The following is a 27,220-nucleotide window of genomic DNA, read 5'->3' as shown; positions in this document are numbered from 1 at the left end:
TCTTTCGTGCGCTTTCTACCAAGCAGCACAACAGTTTGATTCGGAATGCACCACGTGCTCTATTTCAGGCGTTTGCAAGCAGCAGACGCAGTTAGTATGTTGAATAATTATCGCACAACCTCGTGGATTGGTTAAACCTCTGTCCAGAATAGTGCATGCGTAGAATCGTAATGGGAATCTCACTGAGAAATTTTTATGGTATGAATGCAAAGGAGATGATAGTATCATTGTCTCCCACCCCCGTTTTCTGTGCTTTTTCTTGCTGTAGTTAAATTTTGCTCTGTTACATTCTCACGTAATTCTAACTTAAACATTTCTAGTCAGGCACCAGTAATGTGTAGTGAAGATGTGCAACCAAATACTTCGATACAATAAATAATTTGCGTGAAAGATAAATTCTGTGGTCTTGATCTTACCCACGTACTCCGATTTCCAATCCTGAATTAATCAAGTTGCTTCATGCACGACATGGAGTGCTATTTATCTGGATACTTAAAGAAATTATTAAAGTAATTAAACTAATAATTTTCCAGCTCCGTTTTTTTTCTAAATGGTTAGAAAGGGCTTGGGCTGGTGGCGACCCTGAATTTCTGAATTTTTATCATTATTTGTGTGAGAGATAACGTATGTGGCTCGATGAGGAACGTCGTAAAGATAGTAATACGTTACAATGCCTTTAAGGCGACAAAGACGCTCTTTAAACACATTACTGAGTTTGAACGAGGTCATGTAATAGGACCAAAAGAAGCTGGATGTTCCTTCTGGGATTCTGCAGAATGACTTGGCAGGAATGTAACCACTGTACATGACTGCTGGCAGCTGCGGTCTTGGGAATGGACGGTCGCAGAAGACCGTGCTCCGGACGGCCACGTGGCACTACCGAGAGGGAAGACTAGTGTGTACAGCGTATGGCTGTGGCCCATCGTACTGCAGCTGCAGCAGCAATCTGAGCAGCAGTTGGCACCACAGCGACACAACGAACTAATACATGTAGGTTATCTCAATGACAGCTTCGGACCAGACGCTCTGTGCATTCCACTTATCCCAAACCAAGGCCATTTGCAGCTTCATTGTTGTCAAGCGAGAACTCATTGGAAGGCAGAGTGGAGGTCTGCTGTGTTTCCTAATGAAAGCTGGTCCTGCCTCAGTGCCAGTGATGGCCGTGCTTTGGTTAGGAGGAATCCAGTTGAGAGCCCACTACCAACCCGTCTGCATGCTAGAAACAGCGGACTCATACCGGAGATAGGATCTGGGATATGATTTCGTATGAGAGCACGAGCGCTCTTGTAGTTATCCCATACACCCTGACTCCAAATCTGTACGTCAGTCTGGTGATACGACCTGTTGCGCTGCCATCTCGTACATGAACAGTATTCAAATCAAATGGCTATAATCACTATGGGACTTAATATCTGAGGTCATCAGTCCCATAGACTTATAACTACTTAAACCTAAGTAACCTAAGGACATCACACACATCAATGCCCGAGGCAGGATTCGAACTTGCGACCGTAGCAGCAGCGCGGTTCCGGACTGAAGCGCCTAGAGCCGCTCGACCACAGCGGCCTGCATGAACAGTATTCCGTGCGGTATTTTCCAACAGTATAACGCTCGCCCACATACCGCTCTTGTAACCTAATAAGCTCTAACAAATGCCGATATGTTGTCTTGGCCTGCTCGATCGCCAGCTCTGTCTCCAATCGCGCACATACTGGACACCATCGGATGACAACTCTGGCATCATTCACAAATAGCATTAACTGTCTCTCTTTTGACAGACTAACTGTAACAGGCATGCAACGCCATCCCACAAACTAATATCCGGCATCTGTACAACACAATGCATGCGAGTCTGCATGCTTGCATTCACTATTCTGGTGGTTTCACTTGTTATTAACGTAATTACCTTGAAGTGAATATCCTAGCTGCATACAGGTGTTGATATAAGTCAACGGGGACAGTTGAAAATGTGTGGCATGACCGGGACTCGAAACCGGGATCTCCTGCTTCCATGTCAGACGCTCTATCCTTCTGAGCCATCGAGGTCACAGAGGACAGAGCGACTGCAGGGACTTAATCTGGCACGCCTTCCGTGAGACCCACATTCCCGACTTATTGTCCGCAGTATATTCATAGCGCACCTGCCCATTATACTCATTACTCGCGGCTTGTTGCCGATTCCCGTAAGAGTTCGGGCACTGTTTGTGCGTCCGCACAGAAGAAGATGGTCAAATGGCCGGCGAGTCTTGTGTATATATGAAGATGGTATCTGTTCTTTCAGACATGTCTGAAAGAGCACATACCACCTATATATATATAATATATATATATATATATATATATATATATATATATATATATATAATATGTACCAGAATTTCACATACGCAATGCCTTATCTCGTGCTTACTGTTAAAGTAATCACTTAAATAAGTTATCTAGAGCAATGTATTCCAGAAATTTCATTACTCTACATTAATTATTTTTTGATGTTTTTTCCGTCAGTGCTGTCCACGGAACGTGCGCTCTCGGAAATTCAACAGTTATTCTCTCTGTGGTGGAAAACGCCTCTCTTGTACTGTCTGTTACTGGACTTTGTTGGACATCTCCGTAAAGCTCTCGCGCTTATGAAACTATTCCGAGACAAGACGCGCCGCTCTTCGCTGGCTCTTCTCTGTTCGTTCTACGTTATATAAGCAGTGTTCAAATGAAAATACACGAAAAGTCGTAACGACAAAATCGATTGAACTTTGCATATGCCGCTTTGGGATATCTTAATGAAACTGACAGGCAACAGAAGCACCCATCGTGACCTCTCCCTAAAAAACTCAACGCTATGCCCTCAGCAGGCAAGGTAACGCTCGACGTCCCAGGTCCGATACTCATCGAATTCCTCGAGCACGGAATAACCATTAACAGTGACGTGAGCTGTGAGACATGTGGTGTGTCACTTGGACTGGGAATAAACAGAAAAAAGCTTTCCCTTGGGGGTAGCGCCCAACATAATTCTGAAAATTAAGCAAGCAGTGTGACGGCTACTATACGTACTGTGCAAGTAGTTGCTCTGTGCGACTCTAGTTACTATTTGCTGCGCCGGCCGTTGTGGCCGAGCAATTCTAGGCGTTTCAGTCCGGAACCGGGCGACTGTTCCGGTCGCAGGTTCAAATCCTGCCTCGGGCATGGATGTGTTTGATGTCCTTAGGTTAGTTAGGTTTAAGTAGTTCTAAGTTCTAGGGGACTGATGACCTCACAGCGGCCGGCCTCGGGATGGTGCGTGGAGTAGAGTCCAGTCTGAGATTTGGGAGAGAGAAATGTAAAAACCATTGTTGTGGCTTACCTATGTTCAGTTTTTGTGAATTTTCGAACTGTTGTTGTAATTACTAGCTAGAAGAAAAAGCAGACATAAAGAGTAAATCGCTGTAGTTAATCTAGAAAATATATTCAGAATCAGTTCAAACTGCAAAGTATGTTTCGTGATCGTTATTTTGATTAACGTTTGAAGATTAGATGTTCAGAGTTTTGTCTTTTGCATAAATGAAAAGAACCAATATGAACAGAGTATAGATATACGAACCTGCAAACTCTACGTGGTCAATCTTTTGTTAATTGAACTTTCGATGAAAAGAAAGTAATATACACCTTACTTGACTAACTCTAGTCTCGTGTCCCCAGTCAGCATCAGAAAACTGTTATGGCACTGAAATAGGCTCCACATAGGATGAATGAACGAATATACGCTGACGAGTGTACAGATTTTCGACAGTTTAAAGCAAGAAAGATTTTGTCTACAGATTTTTTAGTTGAGTTCATTGAAAAACAATCTGATAAAAGTTGATAACAGTAACAGAAAGAACTTACACCATTTTTATCGTAAGAAATGCAAAGACTAATATAGACAACTTTCGGAGGTTCCTTCTCTTCTGCAACAATCTGAAAAGGATGAGGTTAAACTCAAGTGCAAAGCTTAAAGTCAGTCACTGATTCATTAGTGCTCTTCCCACATTAGTTTCCCCACTTGGTCTAGCTATTTCAAGCACAACATATTACGAGCAAAAGACAATTAAGACATTATGCATTTTTTCGCGCCATTTTGTGGACCGGTCGAGTTCTGATGGGTGTCTGAGTGTTCGTCAAACAAGGAACGTAAGCATGCAGCCGTATGAACTCGACCGTTGGCATCGTGGAAAACGGGTGGTCACTGCGAATGTTCACGATAACATGGCTGAGCAGACGCAAGTCGTGGTACAGAAAACATCCCCAAAACATCACAGAACTCTCTGCAACCTGAAATACAACAATCCACATTACACGTCTCATTAGTCCATCGATGCACTCGACGCCTTGGATCAATTGAGAAGAAGCAAAACCGCAGTTAGTTGTACCACAAGTTGGCTGCTGTCCGCTGTGAATCACGGCCTTCTGCGGGGTATCCGACCCCAAAAGTCTACTGAACGCAGTACACATGCCATTATTCCCTCGGAACTCTGGTTACGATGGACCATCACCCACCGAAGGTAGAAATGTCTGCCTTGTTTGAAACCGATACTTTTGTATGCATATAGCTGGGAAAAATCAGCTGCTAAATAGTCGTTGGAATTCAAGGTGGAAACCTTCAGCTGTCCTTCAGTTTGCACAGTGCTCCTAGTCTCGTCAATAGACCATTTTCTAGCTTGGCCTACCGGAGAAATGCAAAACGTTAGAGACTGTGCGATCTGACAAGGTAGTGAAACGTAATTACCGTCATACTTACGGGCAGAAATGGCAGGAATGTTATACCAAGATGTAAACGATTACAAGTTGCCGTTGCAGGCCAACCATAGTCAGCAAAATTGTCACCAATATAGTAAATGTACTAATCTGACCAAACTGTTTGCTAATAAATATATAATGACTGAACTACATTCAGTTTGTAAGTAGGCTGTTTATGTTTTCTTATTGGCAACGTTACGTAGCGCTCTGTATGAAAATCACTGTTGTCTGCCATTGTAGTGTTGGGCAGCGGCAGCTGGATGTTAACAGCGCGTAGCGTTACGCAGTTGGAGGTGAGCCGCCAGCAGTGATGGATGTGGGGAGAGAGATGGCGGAGTTTTGAAATTTGTAAGACTGTCATGAACTGCTATATATAATATGACTATTAAGGTAAATACAGTGTTTGTTCTCTATTAAAATCTTTCATTTGCTAACTTTGCCTATCAGTAGTTAGTGCCTTCCTTAGTTTGAATCTTTTATTTAGCTGGCAGTAGTGGTGCTCGCTGTATTGCAGTAGTTCGAGTAACGAAGATTTTGGTGAGGTAAGTGATTTGTGAAACTTATAGGTTAATATTAGACAGGGCCATTCTTTTGTAGGGATTATTGAAAGTCAGATTGTGTTGCGCTAAAAAATATTGTGTGTCAGTTAAAGCACAGTCTTGTATAATTTTTCTAAGGGGACGTTGCAAGTTGAACTGAGTGATTAGTAAAATATTGTTATTTTAAATAGCAGAACCAAAGGAGGGGGGAGGGGTTGTGGAACTATTTCTTTAAAGTGAAATTTTAATGCTGCACTATCGACATAGGACAATGTAAAGAAACAGAAAAATTAGTAGAGAAAGCGATTACAAGCAAGAATTGAAGGGGAAGGGGGGAGAGGGTGGGGGGAGAAAAGAAAGAAAACGGACAAAAGCAAACAAGGGACATTAAAAGTCAATGAAAGAAGGTTGTATACATGGAAGAACCCTGGAGATACTAAAAGGTATCAGATAGATTATATAATGGTAAGACACAGATTTAGGAACCAGGTTTTAAATTGTAAGACATTTCCAGGGGCAGATGTGGACTCTGACCACAATCTATTGGTTATGACCTGTAGATTAAAACTGAAGAAACTGCAAAAAGGTGGGAATTTAAGGAGATGGGACCTGGATAAACTAAAAGAACCAGAGGTTGTACAGAGATTCAGGGAGAGCATAAGGGAGCAATTGACAGGAATGGGGGAAATAAATACAGTAGAAGAAGAATGGGTAGCTTTGAGGGATGAAGTAGTGAAGGCAGCAGAGGATCATGTAGGTAAAAAGACTAGGGCTAGTAGAAATCCTTGGGTAACAGAAGAAATATTGAATTTAATTGATGAAAGGAGAAAATATAAAAATGCAGTAAGTGAAACAGGCAAAAAGGAATACAAACGTCTCAAAAATGAGATCGACAGGAAGTGCAAAATGGCTAAGCAGGGATGGCTAGAGGACAAATGTAAGGACGTAGAGGCCTATCTCACTGGGGGTAAGATAGATACCGCCTACAGGAAAATTAAAGAGACCTTTGGAGATAAGAGAACGACTTGTATGAATATCAAGAGCTCAGATGGAAACCCAGTTCTAAGCAAAGAAGGGAAAGCAGAAAGGTGGAAGGAGTATATAGAGGGTCTATACAAGGGCGATGTACTTGAGGACAATATTATGGAAATGGAAGAGGATGTAGATGAAGATGAAATGGGAGATATGATACTGCGTGAAGAGTTTGACAGAGCACTGAAAGACCTGAGTCGAAACAAGGCCCCTGGAGTAGACAACATTCCATTGGAACTACTGACGGCCTTGGGAGAGCCAGTCCTGACAAAACTCTACCATCTGGTGAGCAAGATGTATGAAACAGGCGAAATACCCTCAGACTTCAAGAAGAATATAATAATTCCAATCCCAAAGAAAGCAGGTGTTGACAGATGTGAAAATTACCGAACTATCAGCTTAATAAGTCACAGCTGCAAAATACTAACACGAATTCTTTACAGACGAATGGAAAAACTAGTAGAAGCCAACCTCGGGGAAGATCAGTTTGGATTCCGTAGAAACACTGGAACACGTGAGGCAATACTGACCTTACGACTTATCTTAGAAGAAAGATTAAGGAAAGGCAAACCTACGTTTCTAGCATTTGTAGACTTAGAGAAAGCTTTTGACAATGTTGACTGGAATACTCTCTTTCAAATTCTAAAGGTGGCAGGGGTAAAATACAGGGAGCGAAAGGCTATTTACAATTTGTACAGAAACCAGATGGCAGTTATAAGAGTCGAGGGACATGAAAGGGAAGCAGTGGTTGGGAAGGGAGTAAGACAGGGTTGTAGCCTCTCCCCGATGTTGTTCAATCTGTATATTGAGCAAGCAGTAAAGGAAACAAAAGAAAAATTCGGAGTAGGTATTAAAATTCATGGAGAAGAAATAAAAACTTTGAGGTTCGCCGATGACATTGTAATTCTGTCAGAGACAGCAAAGGACTTGGAAGAGCAGTTGAATGGAATGGACAGTGTCTTGAAAGGAGGATATAAGATGAACATCAACAAAAGCAAAACAAGGATAATGGAATGTAGTCTAATTAAGTCGGGTGATGCTGAGGGAATTAGATTAGGAGATGAGGCACTTAAAGTAGTAAAGGAGTTTTGCTATTTGGGGAGCAAAATAACTGATGATGGTCGAAGTAGAGAGGATATAAAATGTAGGCTGGCAATGGCAAGGAAAGCGTTTCTGAAGAAGAGAAATTTGTTAACATCCAGTATTGATTTAAGTGTCAGGAAGTCATTTCTGAAAGTATTCGTATGGAGTGTAGCCATGTATGGAAGTGAAACATGGACGATAAATAGTTTGGACAAGAAGAGAATAGAAGCTTTCGAAATGTGGTGCTACAGAAGAATGCTGAAGATTAGATGGGTAGATCACATAACTAATGAGGAAGTATTGAACAGGATTGGGGAGAAGAGAAGTTTGTGGCACAACTTGACCAGAAGAAGGGATCGGTTGGTAGGACATGTTCTGAGGCATCAAGGGATCACCAATTTAGTATTGGAGGGCAGCGTGGAGGGTAAAAATCGTAGAGGGAGACCAAGAGATGAATACACTAAGCAGATTCAGAAGGATGTAGGTTGCAGTAGGTACTGGGAGCTGAAAAAGCTTGCACAGGATAGAGTAGCATGGAGAGCTGCATCAGACCAGTCTCAGGACTGAAGACCACAACAACAACAACAACTGTACTTATATTACTAGCACAATCACTTGTGAAGGGGGGAGGGGACGAAGAAGGCAAATTTGGGAGGGGGGGGGGACAAACCATAAACAAAATTATTGACTGAGCCACTGTAGCCACAGGATAAATCAGAGCACTAACACAAAGTAAAAAGGTGGGGGTGGGGGAGGAGGAAGGACGGACGGAAGTCAGCCATGGGAGAAGGTGGGAATATCCAGTAGGAAGAAGCGTGGAATGACAAGAGAAAAATATGCTAACAAAACACATGAAGACATTCCATAGCGCACATAAGAATTTTAAAGGTTACATGAAAATAATTTTTGTGCTTAACATCTTTTTATTCGTAATAAACAGAGTTAGGAAAAAGCTTCACTCTGCAAGTATCTCCTCATTTAAGGAGAACGTGTAGTATAACATTAACATATGTTTTTGAGTTTATTCACACGGATGTTAGCTGGATGATATTTACCTGCTTAGTTAATGCGTAAGCTTATACTTGACAGTTAGCGTCCCTTGTCACCCCCTTTGCCGGTTTTCGTCTCCTTCTCCTCCCCTCCCTCCTCCCCTCTCCCTCTTCTCCTCAATTCTTCTACCCACTTTCCCCATAATCTTTTCTTTTTCTTTACATTTGCCTTTGTCTATAGTAGAGGATCAAAATTTCACTTTAAAGAATTGGTTCTACCTCCTCTCTCCAACTTCTTTGGTTACGCTGATTAAAACTAGAATATTTTACTAAGCACTCAGTTCAACTAAATAACATTTTGTTTCTGTTTATGTTGTATAGTTAATATTACGATCTATTTCACAGATGTATGCTGTTTACTATCAACCAAAGATTGTGTTGTACCTCTCTGTTTGTTATGCTAAAGCTTCACTTGTTAGCATATGCTCTAGTGTTTTTATCTCTAACATGGCATTATCTTTGCCTGTTCTCCACGTACTACTTGACATATTTTCGACTGTTTATCAGTACCAGCCAAAGCTGTAAATTTCACTTTTTTTATTTATTTGATGATTAGCTACTGGCCGGGACCCATTCGCAAATCATCCAAATAGTCAAAATTCTATTTCCAAAAATGCGAGAAACATGTCAAAAATACATACGCTTTATGAAGTTCAAATGAACAGTTACAGTGCATACACCTGGCCGAAAACTACATCTACATCTACTTGGATACTCTGCAAATCACATTTAAGTGCCTGGCTGAGGGTTCATCGAACCACCTTCACAATTCTCTATTAGTCCAATCTCGTATAGCGCGCGGAAAGAATGAACACCTATATCTTTCCGTACGAGCACTGATTTCCCTTATTTTATCGTGGTGATCGTTCCTCCCTATGTAGGTCGGTGTCAACAAAATATTTTCCATTCACAGGAGAAAGTTGGTGTTTGGAATTTCGTGAGAAGATTCCGTCGCAACGAAAAACGCCTTTCTTTTAATGATGTCCAGCCCAAATCCTGTATCGTTTCTGTGACACTCTCCCCCATATTTCGCGATAATACAAAACATGCTGCCTTTCTTTGAACTTTTTCGATGTACTCTGTCAGTCCTATCTGGTAAGGATCCCACACCGCGCAGCAGTGTTCTAAAAGAGGACGGACAAGCGTAGTGTAGGCAGTCTCTTTAGTAGGTCTGTTACATTTTCTAAGTGTCCTGCCAATAAAACTCAGTCTTAGCATCCCCCCACAACGTTTTCTGTTTGTTCCTTCCAATTGAAGTTGTTCGTAAGTGTAATAACTAGGTGTTTAGTTGAATTTACGGCTTTTAGATTAGACTGATTTATCGTGTAATCGAAGTTTAACGAGTTCCTTTCAGCACTCATGTGGGTGACCTCACACGTTTCGTTATTTAGGGTCAACTGCCAATTTTGGCATCACTCAGATATCTTTTTTAAATCGTTTTGCAATTTGTTTTGCTCTTCTGTTGACTTTATTAGTAAATAAACGACATCGTCATCTGCAAACAACCGAAGACGGCTGCTCAGATTGTTTCCCAAATAGTTTATATACATAAGGAACAGCAAAGGGCCTATAACACTACCTTGGGGAACGCCAGAAATCACTTTTGTTTTACTCGATGACTTTCCGCCAGTTACTACGAACTGTGACCTCTCTGACAGGAAATCACAAATCCGGTCACATAACTGAGACGATATTCCATAAGCACGCGATTTCACTACGAGTCGCTTGTGTGGTAGCGTGTCAAAAGCCTTCCGGAAATCCAGAAATACGGAATCGATCTGAAACCCCCCTAGTCATCAAGTAAATAAAAAAAGTGAAATTTGCAACTTTGGCTGGTTTTCCGTTGTACTGATTAAGACAAGTTGCTGACGTGCAATTTTCCCAGCATGCTGCAAATTCGTTCATCTGTTTAGTTTGTTACTGACTTTCGACGTGAATCAGCCTTCTGGTAACAACTGCTCTGTACAGTTATTTTTTGTTGTTGACAATTTTACTGACTATGGCAGGTCTGTAACAGCAACTTGTAAGCGTTTACATCATGGTATAACATTTATGCCATTTATGCCTTATGTGCGATATTTATAACATTACACAAACTTGTCAAACTGTACAATTTCTTACGTTTTGCATTTCCTCGTTTATGATAAACTTGAAAATGGTCTGTTATCGATACCAGTAGTACAGCGCAAAATGAAAGACAGCTGAAGGTTTCCAACAGGAATTCCAACGAAACCGATACTCATCGACAAGGTGTGACAGTCGAGGTTGCATCCGGAGAGGATACTTTTAAGACCAGTTCTCTTACACCCTGTTACATGGCTACGAATGTTACACTATTTCTTGCATACACGATGGACAGTTCGCGCTGATACAACAACAAGTATGGGCAAATTCATTTACGGTGTGCTTGTGGGCCCATCAAAGGCGATATCTCCGTTTTGGCATTCTGTCATTTCTTCATGATGACCAGGATTATTGCGCTGATTCCATACATCCAACTGGCACAAACGCTATTTGATCAAAAGTATCCGCACACCTGTTAGTGTACTTTAGTGTGGAAAGTGCCCATCCTATGCCTTGACGATGGCTTGAACTCTGCTGGGAACACTTTCAGCGAGGTGTGTGAATGTCTGCGGAGGAAAGGCGAAACCAGAAAAGATAGTGATGTCCAACACTATGGTCTGGAGCGAAGTCTGCCTTCTAACTCATGGCAAAGGTGTTCCATCGGGTTCAGGCAGGAACTGGGCTGGGAAATCCATTTCAGGAATGTTGTTGTGTACACAGCATTGCCTCACAGATGCTGAATTGTTCCTCTGTTGTTTGTAGAACGCAGTGTTGTAAGATGTGCTCACATCCTTCGGCATTTAGTGTTTTCTTAAGCGCAATAAAGGTACCACACTGTAACAACGAAAAAGAACCCAACTCTGTAACACCACATACCGAGCGAGGTGGCGCAGTGGTTAGCACGCTGGACGACGGTTCAAACCCGCGTCCGACCATTCTGACATAGGTTTTCTGTGATCTCCCTAAATCGCTTTAGGCAAATGCCGGGATGGTTCCTTTGGAAGGGCACGGCCGACTTCCTTCCCCCTCCTTCGCTAATCCGATGGGACCGATGACCTCGCTGTTTGGTCCTCACCCCCAACCAGTCAACCAACCAACACTACGTCCTTCAAACTGACTGTTGGCGCTACATACTACGGCAGGTAACGTTCTCCATGCATTCGCCAAACTCCAAATCTTCCATCGGATGGCCACAGGGTGCAGCGTGATTTATCACTCTTAATCACGCGTTTCCAGTCATCCATTGCGCAGTGCCACGGCTCTTTACCTTTAGTGTCGCTAAGCATCGACTCCTAGACTACTGTACCCTATACTTTTTAACTCCCTACTCACAGTCACTGTGCTAACTGGACTGCTGGTAGCACTTTGGAGCTCACGAATGGTCCCTTCCACTGATTTCAAGGAATTTTTTGTTTTTACAGTCACCCTGCGCCAATACTCGACGGTCTCTGTCCGACAGTTCATGAATTCTGCCTGGTCTTGGTTCAGCTGTGGATGTTGCTTCGCGTGTCCACTTAACAGCCATATTACCAACAGCTGACTCGGGCATCCTTAGAAGGGATGGAATGTCCTTGATCGATTTGTTACTCTGGTGACATCCAATGACTAGTACATGTTCGAAGCCACTGAACTCTCCGGACTGCTTCTCTACTGACAACACAACACTCCCCGCATCCTTCTAAATTTGCGGGTCCGCCTCTGGTGACATCTATTACTGAATTCCGTATTTTATAGGGGTGTCCGGATACTTTTAGTCAGATAGTGTACATGCTACACCACTCTCACGACTTTATCAGCGGGGGAGGGTCACATAAGTGCCTCGTACCAGTTTCACATTATGTACAGCCCACCAAAGTGGACAATGTGCCCTTTTATGGGGTGACTAGTGCTTTGGTTTTCCGATGAGCTACATTCCCAAATTAATAATGTAAAGATTCCTTTGTACAGGTTGGTACTCCTGGAAAAAAATAATGTGGCCTTCTTCGCTCACCTATTCCAGAGGTACCTCATCATTTCGCTCTTTATCAGCAGATTCCTGCTAGCAGAAATTACACTTTCGCGTGCTGCTGCGGCCACGCTGCCAGGATGAGGTAGTGGCGGTTCGTCACCTTGCGCAGCGTGCACCTGCAGGCGTCGAGGTCTCCCTGCAGGGCGCAGCAGGAGGCGGGCTTCATCTGCAGCAGCGCCGTCGACAGGTTGAGGTGGTCGCGGCCGAAGCTGCGCCACTCCCAGTCCGTGAACACCAGCGTCCAGCGCTCCGCCTTCCGCACCAGGCCGCCGGCAGCCGCCTGCGTACACGTACACCTAGCAATCCTCACAAACTCACCGAAATACAAATCTGCTGGTCAAAGGCACTAGACCAGTTTTCTAAATTTCGTGTAGTACACTACTGGCCACTAAAATTGCTACGCCACGAAGACGACGTGTTACAGACACGAAATTTAACCGACAGGAAGAAGATGCTGTGATATGCAAATGATTAGCTTTTCAGAACATTCACACAAGGTTAGCGCCGGTGGCGACACCTACAACGTGCTGACATGAGGAAAGTTTCCAACCGATTTATCATACACAAACAGCAGTTGACCGGCGTTGCCTGGTGTAGCGTTGTTGTGATGCCTCGTGTAAGGAGGAGAAATGCGTACCATCACGTTTCCGACTTTGATAAAGGTCGAATTGTAGCCTATCGCGACTGCGGTTTATCGTATCGCGACATTGCTGCTCGCGTTGGTCGAGATCCAATGATTGTTAGCAGAATATGGATTCGGAGGGTTCAGGAGGGTAATACGGAAGGCCGTGCAGGATCCCAACGGCCTCGTATCACTAGCAGTCGAGATGACAGGCATCTTATCCGCATGGCTGTAAGGGATCGTGCAGCCACGTCTCTATCACTGAGTCAACAGATGGGGACGTTTGCAAGACAACAACCATCTGCACGAACAGTTCGACGACGTTTGCACAGCGTGGACTATCAGCTCGGAGACCATGGCTGAGGTTACCCTTGACGCTGCATCACAGAAAGGAGCGCCTGCGATGGTGTACTCAACGACGAACCTGGGAACACGAATGGCAAAATGTCATTTTTTCGGATGAATCCAGGTTCTGTCATGATGGTCGTATCTATGTTTGGCGACACGCGGGGAACGCACATTCGAAGCGTGTATTCGTCATCGCCATACTGGCGTATCACCCGGCGTGATGGTATGGGGTGCCATTGGTTACACGTCTCGGTCACTTCTTGTTCGCATTGACGGCACTTTGAACAGTGGACGTTACATTTCAGATGTGTTACGACCCGTGGCTCTACCCTTAATTCGATCCCTGCGAAACCCTACATTTCGGCAGGATAATGCATGATCGCATGTTGCAGGTCCTGTACGAGCCTTTCTGGATACAGAAAATGTTCGACTGCTGCCCTGGCCAGCAAATTCTCCAGATCTCTCACCAACTGAAAACATCTGGTCAATGGTAGCCTAGCAACTGGCTCGTCACACTTCGCCAGTCACTAATCTTGATGAACTGTGGTATCGTGTTGAAGCTAGATGGGCAGCTGTACCTGTACACGCCATCCAAGCCCTGTTTGACTCAATGCCCAGGCGTATCAAGGCCGTTATTACGGTCAGAGGTGGTTGTTCTGGGTACTGATTTCTCAGGATCTATGCACCCAAATTGCGTGAAAATGTAATCACATGTCAGTTCTAGTATAACGTATTTGTCCAATGAATACCCGTTTATCATCGGCATTTCTTCTTGGTGTAGCAATTTTAATGGCCAGTAGTGTATTAGTCATTACTCCATTCAGGTGGACGCCACAGAAAGGGAGCGATAGGGCAAGAGGTGAAGGAGGGTACCCAAGTTGTAAGGTGTCAGGCAAATCCAAAACCTTCCATGAAAACCCTGACATGATAAGCAAATCCAGTAGTATGTCACATAGCTCCGAATTAATCGTGACATTAAATTAACCAAAGTAATACGAGTAACAAGTGAGCAAATGGAATACCACAGACTAACACAAGAATGCCTAAATGCATGTCATACCTTCCCACCGTGAGACAGACGCAGTTCCGAGGGGAGAAACGAGAACAGAAGCCGAGAGCAGAACCGTGTTAAGCTAGGAGGCCCTACGATAAGGGCCAGACTGGACACCCACGTCGCCAGCTAACCACTAGGACCACCCCAGCTGCAAGTTTTAGCGTGAGACTTTTTCACGTCTCTGTTACGTTGCAAACTTTAAAAAACATTGCCACACTACGAAAAGTATAACGTTTCTCATTGGATAGACAGAATTTTTGTAGGTGGAGCTTAAGGTTAACATTGAGACCCTGATTGGTCAGATGAAAACACAGCCAGATAGTTTTTTTTTTAAACCAACTTCGGTAAATTGTAGTAAGGAGAAGTTAGGAGGGAGTTTCTTCCGAGATGGCGAGGTGAGCGGAGCTGTGCTGCCCGCCGCCCCCTGACGAACACCGACAAGGTAATGAACGCATGCGATGCTGCATAACAGCGCATAAAGCTTCACTCAGAACTGCAGAAGTCTCATCTGTTACTCCCCCTTTTTGCATAATACTACTGTCGATCGTCAATTAAAGCTCATGGTGTTCACATTTGCCACTTGAAGTAAAAATCTGAAACGCGATGATTTTTCTGTTATATAGTTATTGAGGAACCACATCAGCCACTGTAATTTACGACAAGTTAGATAAGTAATTAAAGATAATTGAGGGTCACTGTAGACCATTTTGATAGTTTGCTCTTTTGTGAAACTTAATTAAAACCTAGATTATAAATGTGATATGGCATAGGTCATCCTTCAATCCATTGTAGAACTTGGAAACCCATTCAGGGAATATTCGTTCACATTTTTGTTGAACGCAGTTGGTTTTTACTATCCTGTATCAAAACATTTCCTTTTATAAATAGTGAAATTTATAAACGATGCTTTGTGAGTAGAATAAAATTTTTACCAGCTAACTAAAAATAGGAAAGCCTTGATCCCCTTCCACTAAATTTAGTTAGTATTAAGATTCTTTTACAGGGAGTGCAGTGGAGCTGACGCTGAAATCATTAAGTATTTGGTTATATCATCGCTAGTCTCACCGAACTCTTCTGAATTCTACATGTCATGTGTGGTCTGGCGTCCCCTTACTAGCAAGAGGTCCCAGGTTCAAACTAGTCAATTCCCTAAAAAACACGCTCAGAGCGTCGTTGCGCGAAAGTGGTAGGGAGACACGATGTAGAACAAACAGACACCACGCAGAATGTTAGAAAATGGCGACTCTGCCAGGATGGTAAAATACCATGATTGAAGGTCGACCACATGCCTAACTAGGTCAGAAAAATATCCTGTTGAAAAATTTTCGTGGTAAAAAGTTTTTTTTCTTAAAGTTATACATAGTCGAAAACGGTAGCTGCAGCGATAGATAGTAATAAAGTATTCAATAGATAGACATTCTAGCAGGGACAATAGCATAATTAAGTTATGAATTTTAATATTGTTACAATTAAGTTTTCTCTCCAATGCAAGCGCACAGGTGGCGGATACATCGTTGACAAGCTGGTTCTGACCCAACAAGTAAGTGAGTGGTTTGTCAAGTCGTGTGAACAAATAGTTTATGAAACGCGTGAGATCGTATGAGCGCATGTTGACTCGAAATAGGGCGCGTGAATTGCTTTTAAAAGAGAAAATAAGGGATTCGGAATGATTAGCAATGGCGGATCGAGACCTTGACCGAATTGAGGTAGAGACCCAGCATGAAAATGGACAGAGAATAGAGGACAGTACAACAGACGATGCAGTATCGCGAGAAATAGGACATATAACGCACCATAACGAGGATAATGTACGTCAAGGCATAAAAAACATAAGTCAGCATACGACAGAGGAGCAGGAAAGTAGAGAGACAGTCGATGAGGATTCTAACTTGCGTCTTGAATACGTAGAACCCATAGTACAAGTAATCAGAGCTCCCTCACCACAGAGTACAAGGAATTCGAGCAGAAACGTGTCACCGCACAGTTCAATGCAATCGGTTGCAAACCAACACTTGGGCGAAAACACAGAGCGTAGGACGTCGGAAGAAAACGCGATAGGACCCACCAATCTGGCAGAATTATTACAATTAATGACGGAAACCATGACAAGACGGAATAAAGAAATTGCGAACCTAATTAAAATTCAGAATGCAGAAATGACGAAACAAAATGCAGAAACCACGACACAAATGCGTGCGATTAAAGAACAAAACAAAAAATTTCAGTTACACGTAAGTCATATTAAAGACGAGGCAAAAGAATCTCGAGAAGTGGTAGGAAACTTAATAACAGGTTACAATCAATTGAGAACAGACATTGACAAGGTACAAGAGGACGTACAAACATTGCGTAATGACATTCAGGACGAGATCAAAACATTACGTAACAACACCCAGGGAGAAGTCAAGAAACTGGAGAAACAGATAAACGTAATTACTAGACAAGCAGCAGGTACAGCGCGTGAAATTGTTGAAAACAGTGTTTTACACAAACGTGTCACAAAAGCAGCGCTGAAAAGATATGATCACCGCATAGTCAAAATAGAAGCGCAAACGAAGCGACAATTTCAGAAATTGCGAACAGAGATGTTGCAAACCATTGAGGAGCGTAGTGAACAGGATCGAACAAGCACAGAGTCTGCAACCACATCCGTATCTGTAACAGCACCGGAAAAACAATTAACGAAGATATCATGCATTTGCGATTCCAATCACAGGCGGAAAGTAACATACGTGACAACGGAAAGCCAGGTCGCGAAGAGTACAGTGCAATGCATTCAGCTACACGTTCACAACCGATGGAAGAAAATTATTGCGTACCACTCCAACGATGATACGCAAGGGTAGGCGAAAGTTACAGTGGACAATATCCAATGGATCTACCACAACCGGAAAGAACGACGGGAGAAATGATCAGAAACAAAAGTGGCGAGGAATCGCGAATTTCATATGGAACTATGACGAAGTACGACAATGATCATTTCCTCACAGTCAGAAAATTTCAACACTTTCTAGAAGGAAACTCATTACATCCACGAACTTTTATTGATCAATTCCGAGTAGGATTACCAGAACACCGGACGCTAGCACACAAATTAGACTTTATATGTGCACACATGTCAGGAACAGTCGCAGAAACCATGCAGAATGTTGCAGCGACATGCCGATCGTACGAAGATTTCAGAGAGAAGTTTCTCTCACGATATTGGTCCAGCGAAGCACAGAACAGAGTGAAGTACGAATTATTACAGAACCCATATTTTTAAAATTCAGGGGAGAAGAGTCCCGTGAAATTTTTCGAAGTAATGGCAAAGAAAAATCAATGCTTAGATGTACCATACAGTGACGGAGAGTTGATTAAATTATGCGCGATGAAGCTACCATTGAAATACCAGCAATCATTAGTAGGGCGCGGAGGCAATGACGTCGAAGCATTTAAAGGTATTCTAAGGGAACTAGAGTTCATATTTTCGGAAGATGACTCAAGAAAAAGACGAAGCGCACGTGAAAACGAAAGCAAAAAGCAGTGGAATCCACAAGACCCAGTACGAAGAAACAATAATTACGAACCATGTGATAACTTCGCATCAAGAAACGACAATAGATTTCAACAAAGAACCGGTTATGGATTTAGAAGAGAATATGGCAATAACTATAATTCACCCAGAAACGGCAACAACTATTACAGAGGGAATAACGACAACCGGAACGGGTACTGGAGAACCAATAGACCGACAAATAATCAACAAAGAAACCACTATCAACAAGCTGAACAAGAAAAGAGAATACAGATAGAAGAGGTGGAGGTAAGACCACCAAACCCCGATAAACGTTCGAATTGACAGCTAAGCGCCCATGCCAAAGAGAATGACGCACCGACCCAGGACAATTGCAGCACCTTGAACAGAGAAGTAAAAATCTTATCACGAGAAGAGAAGAAGGAAGAAACAAATCCGCAGGGACCAGAGAAAACGAAGACAAGAAAATAACAATATCGTGTTGGGACGAAATTAATTGGGAGAATACTGACGAGGAAGATGAATTACCAGTGGCGTGCACAACGAATGTAGGAGGAAAGGACGAAGTAATGAGTATTGCAGAGCTATTTGAGATGGAAAGTAGGGAAAGCGAATTCAATGAGGATAATGCGCAGTCGACAGAAGTTGAAAATAAGTTACTATTGGGCACACAACCCAACGTATATAATGAAGGAAGGTATGAAGCGATAATTAGAGCATTTAGATGCGATTATGTGGAAGTAGCGACGAAGAAGGAGAAGATAGACGAGGATGAGGAAAAAGTAGAGGATGTTGAAGAAAGCGTAAATGAAGGAAGAAATAGAGAAGACGAAATAAAAGAGAGAGAAGTAGCAGTCGAAGCTCATCCTACAGAAAGTTCGAATTCACAAGGGAAAATCCTAAAAAGACTCATGTATGATTCAGTGGAGGATTCGTTGATGCAAGAAGAAGAAGAACAGAACCAACCCTTTCAAATTCAACCAATTGTGAAGGCCATGGTAAAGCATATCCCAGTCAATATTGTAATTGATACCGGAAGTGAACTGACTGCGATCTCAGAAAATTTATTCATGCAGTGTAATGCCAATGAGGAATTGCCAGTTCTGAAAACACGTAAGATTAAAGTAAGAGGTCCTATTAGAAACAATGATGCGGAAGTTACGAGACAAACAAGGTTAACTCTTTCGTGCCAAGGCCAAATGATCGAAGCCAACTTCGTGATTATACCTAAACTAACTGTAGATTTGATTATAGGTGCAGATTTTTTAAATGAGAGACGAGCGATAATAGATATGGGGAAAGGTAGCGTAACATTCGGGAATGTCACACTTCTCTTTGAGCAAAAGCTAAAATTAGAAGAAATACCAGTTATAAACAAACAATTAAGAATGACGCGAGATAAAGAGGATGAAGAATTAGAATGGTATGCACAAAAGGGGGAATCGCCTCAACTCATGTTAGAAGTCCATAAAGAAATCGACGAAAAATTGCAAGAAGTTCAAGGTATTTCAGAACACAGTAAAAGAGAATTAGAGGGTATTTTACGAGATAAAGCAGAGGTATTTTTACCTAAGACTGGCAGTACTAAGCACTTTCAGTACAAGTTTGAAGTAAAACGGCACAAACCATTTAGAGTGCCACCCTATACAATCCCATTAAGCTACAGGAATAAAGTATTCCAAGAGATATCTAAAATGTTAGATGACGATATTATTGAACCAGCTACCTCCACATATAACAGCCCGCTCCATATTGTACAAAAACGAGATGAGAGCATCAGGTTAGTGCTTGATTCCAGACAGATCAACACAATCATAATCACTGAGACAGATCGCCCAGAAAAATTGGAGGAATTGATACAAAACTTCCACGGTGCTAAGATATTTTCATAAATTGATTTACGGAGTAGTTTCTGGTAAATAGAATTGGCCCCAGAATGTAGAAAATTTACAGCGTTTATCGTATTCGGTAGATGTTACCAGTTTAAACAACTGTCATTTGGTTTAAACATATCATCAGCAGCGTTTATTAGGGGATTTAATACTATACTCAGTCCTGAAATTTTACAAAAAATTACTTGTTATGTTGATGATGTGATTATAACAGAACCCTCTTATGAACATCACAACGACACATTAAATCAGTTTTTACAGATAATGAAAGAGCATGGGGTCACAGTAAATATAACAAAATCCAGATTTGGAAGGCGAGAGGTCAAATTTCTAGGACACATAATTTCCGAGAAAGGGGTAATGCCCGACCCAGAAAAACTAGCGGCAATCAAAGAATTCTGTACTCCATATAATAAGAAAACTCTCAGAGGATTTCTAGGTCTCACCGAATTCTATAAAAAATTTATTTGGATCGACTCTCTCACAACACCACGCCTATGTGCATTGACTGGAAAAAACACGCCATGGGTATGGGATCAACAAGCCAATGAAGAATTTTTAAACGTGAAAAACGCACTAACAACAGCACCGATTTTAGCACATCCTGATCTAACACAAAATTTTTGTATGGCCACTGATAGCGCGAAAACAGGTTTAGGAGTTGTTTTATTCCAAGAATACGAACAGGCAGGGCTAAGATCATATAGAACAATTGCATTTGCCAGTCGGGTACTCACAAAAAGCGAGAAAAACTATTCAGTCACGGAGCTGGAAGCATTGGCCATTGTATGGGGCTTCCAATGTTTTCGATACTTTCTATTCGGAAGAAAAACAAAAATATAAACTGACCACAAACCATTAGAATTTCTGTTATCCGCCAAACTAATTCATTGGAGGTTAGCCAGATGGATGTTAATACTACAAGAATTTGGCTTCACTATTACACACATACCAGGACCAGCGAATGTATTAGCAGATGCTTTATCACGATGGCCACAGGGTGCATCCAATAACATAGGTTTGGAAGCAGCTGAAGACCAGTTTACAATGTACTATATGAAACAAGTACCTTTCGAAAACTACATTACGACAGCATTGAAAAACATAGTCCAAGAACAGGACAAGGATCCCGAAATACTAGGAATCAAACACAAGTGGAGAAGTAAGGCTTTTCCAGACATTCGACAGCACTATCTCGTAAAAAACAATGTTTTATTTTTTAGACGAAATGTTGCAACGAATGAACGGTTAATTTATATCCCAGATGAACTAATTAATAAGTACATATGGTATACACATTTAAGTAATGGCCACTTTGGACCAAAGAAATGCTTTTTAAAAATAAAACAAACAAGCCATTTTCCTAATATGGAAAGACGAATTAGAACAGTATTAGTCAAATGCAAAAAATGTATGAGGGCTAAACACATCACTTTCCAAACCAAGCCACCTATGTATCCAATAATCCCTAAAAGATTAAAACAAATAGCTGCAACAGATTTGATGGGGCCCCTCCCACGCACAAAAATGGATATATTTTCATATTTGTCGTTTTGGAACTTACTTCTAAATATGTTACTTTGACACCATTAAAACGGGCAACAGGTCTTACTATAAGTAAAGCATTTAGACAAGATTTTCTCAGACAAGTAGGCCAAATGGAACGAATAATTTTGGATAATGGCCCACAATACAAATCAGTGCAATGGCAGAACACGTTAAAACAACATAAAATAAAACCCATCTACATATCTAAGTACAAACCTAGTGTAAATCCAGCAGCATGATTTACGAAGGACATAGGAACTTTATGCCGATTATATGCAGGCAAAAGACACAACACTTGGGATATATACCTTAAAGATTTTCAAGAAGTAATAAATGAAATGCCACATAGCACTACACTACTACCTCCAGTTACTGTACTTAAAAATATTGAACCCCCAAACATAACCAGAGAAAATGTTAGATTTCCTATTGTACCACGTAGACAGCACAAACAAGACGTAGCAACAGCACTCTCCAACATCAGAAAGGCAGCCATTAAAAGAAAAGAAAGAGGAGATAGAACAGCAATTAAAAGAACATTCTCAGTAGGCCAGAAAGTATTTGTAAAAACACACCATCTCTCCAGCAAACAGAAACACAAAATACGTATGTTTTACGCTGCATACAAAGGACCTGTCATAATTAGCCGAATTGCTCATGATAATGCTGTGGAACTAATGAACCCAAAAACAGGCAAAACCTTAGGACTTCACCATGTGAACCATATCAAAAACTTTGAAGATTAATTTTATTACTGCTAAATAATCAGCACAATATTTCAAGATTATGTTGCAGATAAGATCGTTAGGAGAAAGAAGAATGAAGAGGGAGGAAGGTGGGAAAAAGAAAGTAGTTTCAATAAAAACAAAAACAAAAATAACACCAATAGTACCATAGATTAAGGTGAAGAGATAAAGCATAGATAGTCTAACAGCATGTAATACTAAAATGCTATACACCATGACACTACACAAAAATAAAAAAACGAATTTGAGGTTTCTTGTAGAAGTTAAGACTCAAAATACCCTAGAATTGTAACATGGAAAGGGTACCGAAATTGGTAAAGCTTTTTAAGAAGGCGTAAAACAATGTAGGTACTAGACATATGTTAGAGGATTATAAATAAAACTTTTTGTAAGAACCATTGTAAAAAACTCCAGCAAGGACGAGATGCAACGACCCACAAGTTGCAATGCGAGAAGTATCAAGAAAGAAAATGACGTAATTAGCAAGACATGATTCCTACAAGGCAGAAGCATTGAGAGAAGGGAAAGGACAGCGAGACCAACAGAAGGCCCTTCTTGTAGCGAAAGTGGGCAGTAAATAAATCTGCTGCCAGGCGGAACCTGCAGAGACGCGACGGGACGCCGAATGCCGCAAGGGTCTCCGAGCGCCCCGAATGAACGGAGCGAGCAAAAAACGGCCCGACGAGAAGACGGCTTGGGCAAGCCACCACTGGCAAAAAAAAAAATATGTGTAAAAGTCACACTACTGCTATTAAACAGCACACTGATGCACGAAACTGAAGAAAACTTCCACAAAGTAAAAATGACACACCCAAACAATTTATCAAACTGTTACTAAGGAGAAGTTCAAAGCAACTACTTATCAACAAATATTTCCATATCCTGCCCAGAGAAGAACCAAGAATCAAGTAAGAAGCAGAGAAAAAGCGGGAAGAACAGAAGTTGAAGATTCGCAAGATTGAGACCAAGAAAGAAGATGGGTGAAGAATAGACGACATACCTTCCCAAATCCCTATCCTATTGTAAACTAGTCGTCTGCGAAGTACTACAACGAAAAACGACCGCTTTCAGCGACACATAACGATGACTTTCACGCATACAAAGCCAGTAAACCACGAGATTCTGCACTCACACCTCCATTCCATTATGGGACCTCCACAACAGCAACACACACTTGCAAAGCCAACAAGGAACGACGAACGAAGCTGTACATCAAATACTTGCCCACATCCATCTCGCTCAAGTCCATCACCTTCGTGCAAAAACATTCGCCAACCTCATGCTTAAACATTCGTAGGATTGTGTGAATGTGTGAAATCAAATTATGTGATGTAGGAATTGTGCAAAAGAAACATGTGAAAAACTAAATAAGTTAAGCACACCAGACAGCTAATAAACTACAAAATAACAGTCATTGACTATGGACTTAAGTAAAAACTAGACTATCGATAAAAATAAGTCATTTGTTCTGAAATGGACAGTATATAAAGAACAAAAGTAAGGCATAATAAACACTAAAACTATATGCCACTTATTTTCTCCTCATAAAAATAAAAGAATAACTATATTTTACTTATTTTCTCCTTATAAAAACAAAGAATAAAAAATTATCTTGTTGGATGTTTTGCCTTTTTTTAAACATTTGTACCATTTGTTAGGATAATACTTGTGTGTGCATATTTCTTTGTCAAAGCAATTCTTGGAAATAATTCTTATTTCTTAGTGTAACAATGTTGAAATGATTGTCTAGAAACAAAAACATTTTACTTGTACGTGATATTTAGAAAATGTGTTAGGAATAGATTTTACTTAATTACTACATTTATAAAAAAAATATATTTCTAAGAAAATCCATGTGAAAGACTTCTCACTTTCGATAACAAACTTCTTAAAAAAAAAAAACTTCACACTTAAATAAAGAAAGAAAATAATTAAAAATTAATAATAGCATAAAAATATTCCTCTATTGTCATTTTTGGGAATAATGTGGAAGAATATAAATTAGTAATACAAACTAGCATAGAACCAGAATAACGTGGCTGAACACTAGGCAACAAAATTTAGATAACGGAATAAGTTTTGACTGGCTTAGACAACGATTCAATCATTGCCTAACTTCAGTACAAAAATTAAGTTCGAAGGGTGGTGATATGTAAGGTGTCAGGTAAATCCACCACCTTCCATGAAAACCCTGACATGATAAGCAAATCCAGTAGTATGTCACATAGCTCCGAATTAATCGTGACATCAAATTAACCAAAGTAATACGAGTAACGAGTGAGCAAATGGAATACCACAGATTAACACAAGAATGCCTAAATGCATGTCATACCTTCCCACCGTGAGACAGACGCAGTTCAGAGGGGAGAAACGAGAACAGAAGCCGAGAGCAGAACCGTGTTAAGCTAGAAGGCCATATGATAAGGGACGGACTGGACACCCACGTCTCCAGCTAACCACTAGGACCACCCCAGCTGCAAGTTTTAGCGTGAGACTTTTTCACGTCTCTGTTACGTTAGGACCACCCCCCAGCCCATGTTAAAAGCTAGAGCCCTCCAGAAGAACAGTATAGACCTTACGATAACACAAAAAGGGCCACACCACCCGCAAGGTTTTAGCGTGAGACTTTTTCGCGTCTCTGTTACGTCAGGACCACCCCCCCCCCCAGCCAATGTTAAAAGCTAGATCCCTCCAGAAGAACAGTATAGATCTTACGATAACACAAAAAGGATCACACCAGCTGCAAGTTTTAGCGTGAGACTTTTTCGCGTCTCTGTTACGTTGCAAACTTTAAAAAACATTGTCCCACCACGAAAAGTATAACGTTTCTCATTGGATAGACAGAATTTTTGTAGGCGGAGCTTAAGGTTAACATTGAGACCCTGATTGGTCAGATGAAAACACAGCCAGATAGTTTTTTTTTAAACCAACTTCGGTAAATTGTAGTAAGGAGAAGTTAGGAGGGAGTTTCTTCCGAGATGGCGAGGTGAGCGGAGCTGTGCTGCCCGCCGCCCCCTGACGAACACCGACAAGGTAATGAACGTACGCGATGCCGCGTAACAGCGCATAAAGCTTCACTCAGAACTGCAGAAGTCTCATCTGTTACACCCCCTTTTTGCGTAATACTAGTGTTGATCGTCAATTAAATCTCATGGTGTTCACATTTGCCACTTGAAGTAAAAATCTGAAACGCGATGATTTTTCTGTTATACAGTTACTGAGAAGCCACATCAGCCACTGTAATTTACGACTAGTTAGATAAGTAATTAAAGATAATTGAGGGTCACTGTAGACCATTTTGATAGTTTGTTCCTTTGTGAAACTTAATTAAAACCTAGATTATGGATGTGATACGGCGTAGGTCATCCTTCGATCCATTGTAGAACTTGGAAACCCATTCAGGGAATATTCGTTCACATTTTTGTTGAACGCAGTTGGTTTTTACCATTCTGTATTAAAACATTTCCTTTTATCAATAGTGCAATTTATAAACGATGCTTTGTGACTAGAATAAAATTTCCAGTGGTAAACTTAACTGCTTTTTCGGCGTTATTTTACCAGCTAACTAAAAATAGGAAAGCCTTGAACCCCTTCCACTAAATTTAGTTAGTATTAAGATTCTTTTACAGGGAGTGCAGTGGAGCTGACGCTGAAATCATTAAGTATTTGCTTATATCATCCCTAGTCTCACTGAACTCTTCTGAATTCTACATGTCATGTGTGGTCTGGCGTCTCCTTACCAGCAACAGGTCCCAGGTTCAAACTAGTCAATTCCCTAAAAAACGCGCTCAGAGCGTCGTTGCGCGAAAGTGGTAGGGAGACACGATATAGAACAAACAGACACCACGCAGAATGTTAGAAAGTGACTCATTTATTTATCAGGTCCCGTTCGACAATGCAGACCAAAGCTACATGGTCTTAGATGGAGTCAGTTTATAGTATACAGAACGTTGAGTATAAAATTTATGAACAAAATTAAGGAATTGAAAACATACGAAGATATTGTGAGGGAGTGCAGGAACAAACAACGCATTACAGTGGAAAGTTCTCAACTACTGCAAGGAACTCCTCTACAGAAAAGAATAAGTGTTTCACTAGGGAGCCTTTTTTTATTGGACAATTTTTTTCTGTTCTTCTGGACGCCAGTTGAGAATAAAACCTGTTGAGCAATACTACGCTTATGGAAGCATTCTCCAAGCGAACATTGTCTTTACGCCTAGTGTTCAGTGAATGAATGCAGCAGTTTCTTTTGAATGTCTGTCCGACCTTTCCTGGGCTAAGAATATTCTTGGTAAGTGCCCTAAAATGTAACCTCATATGAGATAATAAAGTAAAAGTAAACAAAATAAACAAGCTTTCACGTTTCAGTGCCAGAGAAAGCGGAGGTCACCGTTATAATGGAAACAGCAGAATTCAGTTTCTGCACAAATTCTTGAACGCGATACTTTGAAAAAGCCATTACGTCTGTACTCAGCGCCAACGGCATTGCCTTATCGAATAGATTGGTTCCAGTCAGGTCAACGAAGTTAAGCAACGTCGGTTGTACTTGTATGCGCAATCGCCCGAGTACACCACGTGCTGCTGGGAGCTATCCCTTTGTCTTTCTGGCAAGGAGTAACAGGGGTGTTGGCGTGAAGATCCTGGTCACCAGACTGTGCGGATGCCTTCGATTAAATTCCAAACCTCTCCGCAGTGTCTCGTGACGTGGGGACATGCGACACTGTCGGTGGTGATCTCTGCGTCGCATGAGGACGTTAAGTTCGGTGACACCGAGGAATGCAAAGAAGTGCGGTGTAGCAGCCATTGTTTGGGGTCGCCTGCTCGTGCGTCTGTTGCCCAGGAGCCGCCACAGAGGTCAAAAGCCGCCCAATGTCCTAATTACAGGTCATTGATATACAGCGTGTAAATTTTAAGTTGCCAAACCATAATAACTCGAAAAATACGCTTTACACGAAAAAATGTGTAGAAT

General features: G+C 41.5%; 1 protein-coding gene across 1 annotated transcript in view; it reads right to left on the bottom strand.

Annotated features, from left to right (window-relative positions):
• Nucleotides 1-27,220, bottom strand: part of LOC126459712 (ionotropic receptor 25a-like) — a 281,856-nt gene that overhangs the window by 116,801 nt on the left and 137,835 nt on the right. The window contains exon 6 of the mRNA XM_050095879.1: nt 12,625-12,804. Coding sequence (XP_049951836.1) covers nt 12,625-12,804 — 180 coding nt within the window. The remainder of the gene's footprint in view (nt 1-12,624; nt 12,805-27,220) is intronic.

This window comes from Schistocerca serialis, chromosome 1 (assembly GCF_023864345.2).
Source record: "Schistocerca serialis cubense isolate TAMUIC-IGC-003099 chromosome 1, iqSchSeri2.2, whole genome shotgun sequence".
In the NCBI taxonomy this organism is placed as follows: domain Eukaryota; kingdom Metazoa; phylum Arthropoda; class Insecta; order Orthoptera; family Acrididae; genus Schistocerca; species Schistocerca serialis.
The sequence above is the reverse complement of the archived record's forward strand: the minus strand, read 5'-3'. Positions and strand labels throughout refer to the sequence as shown.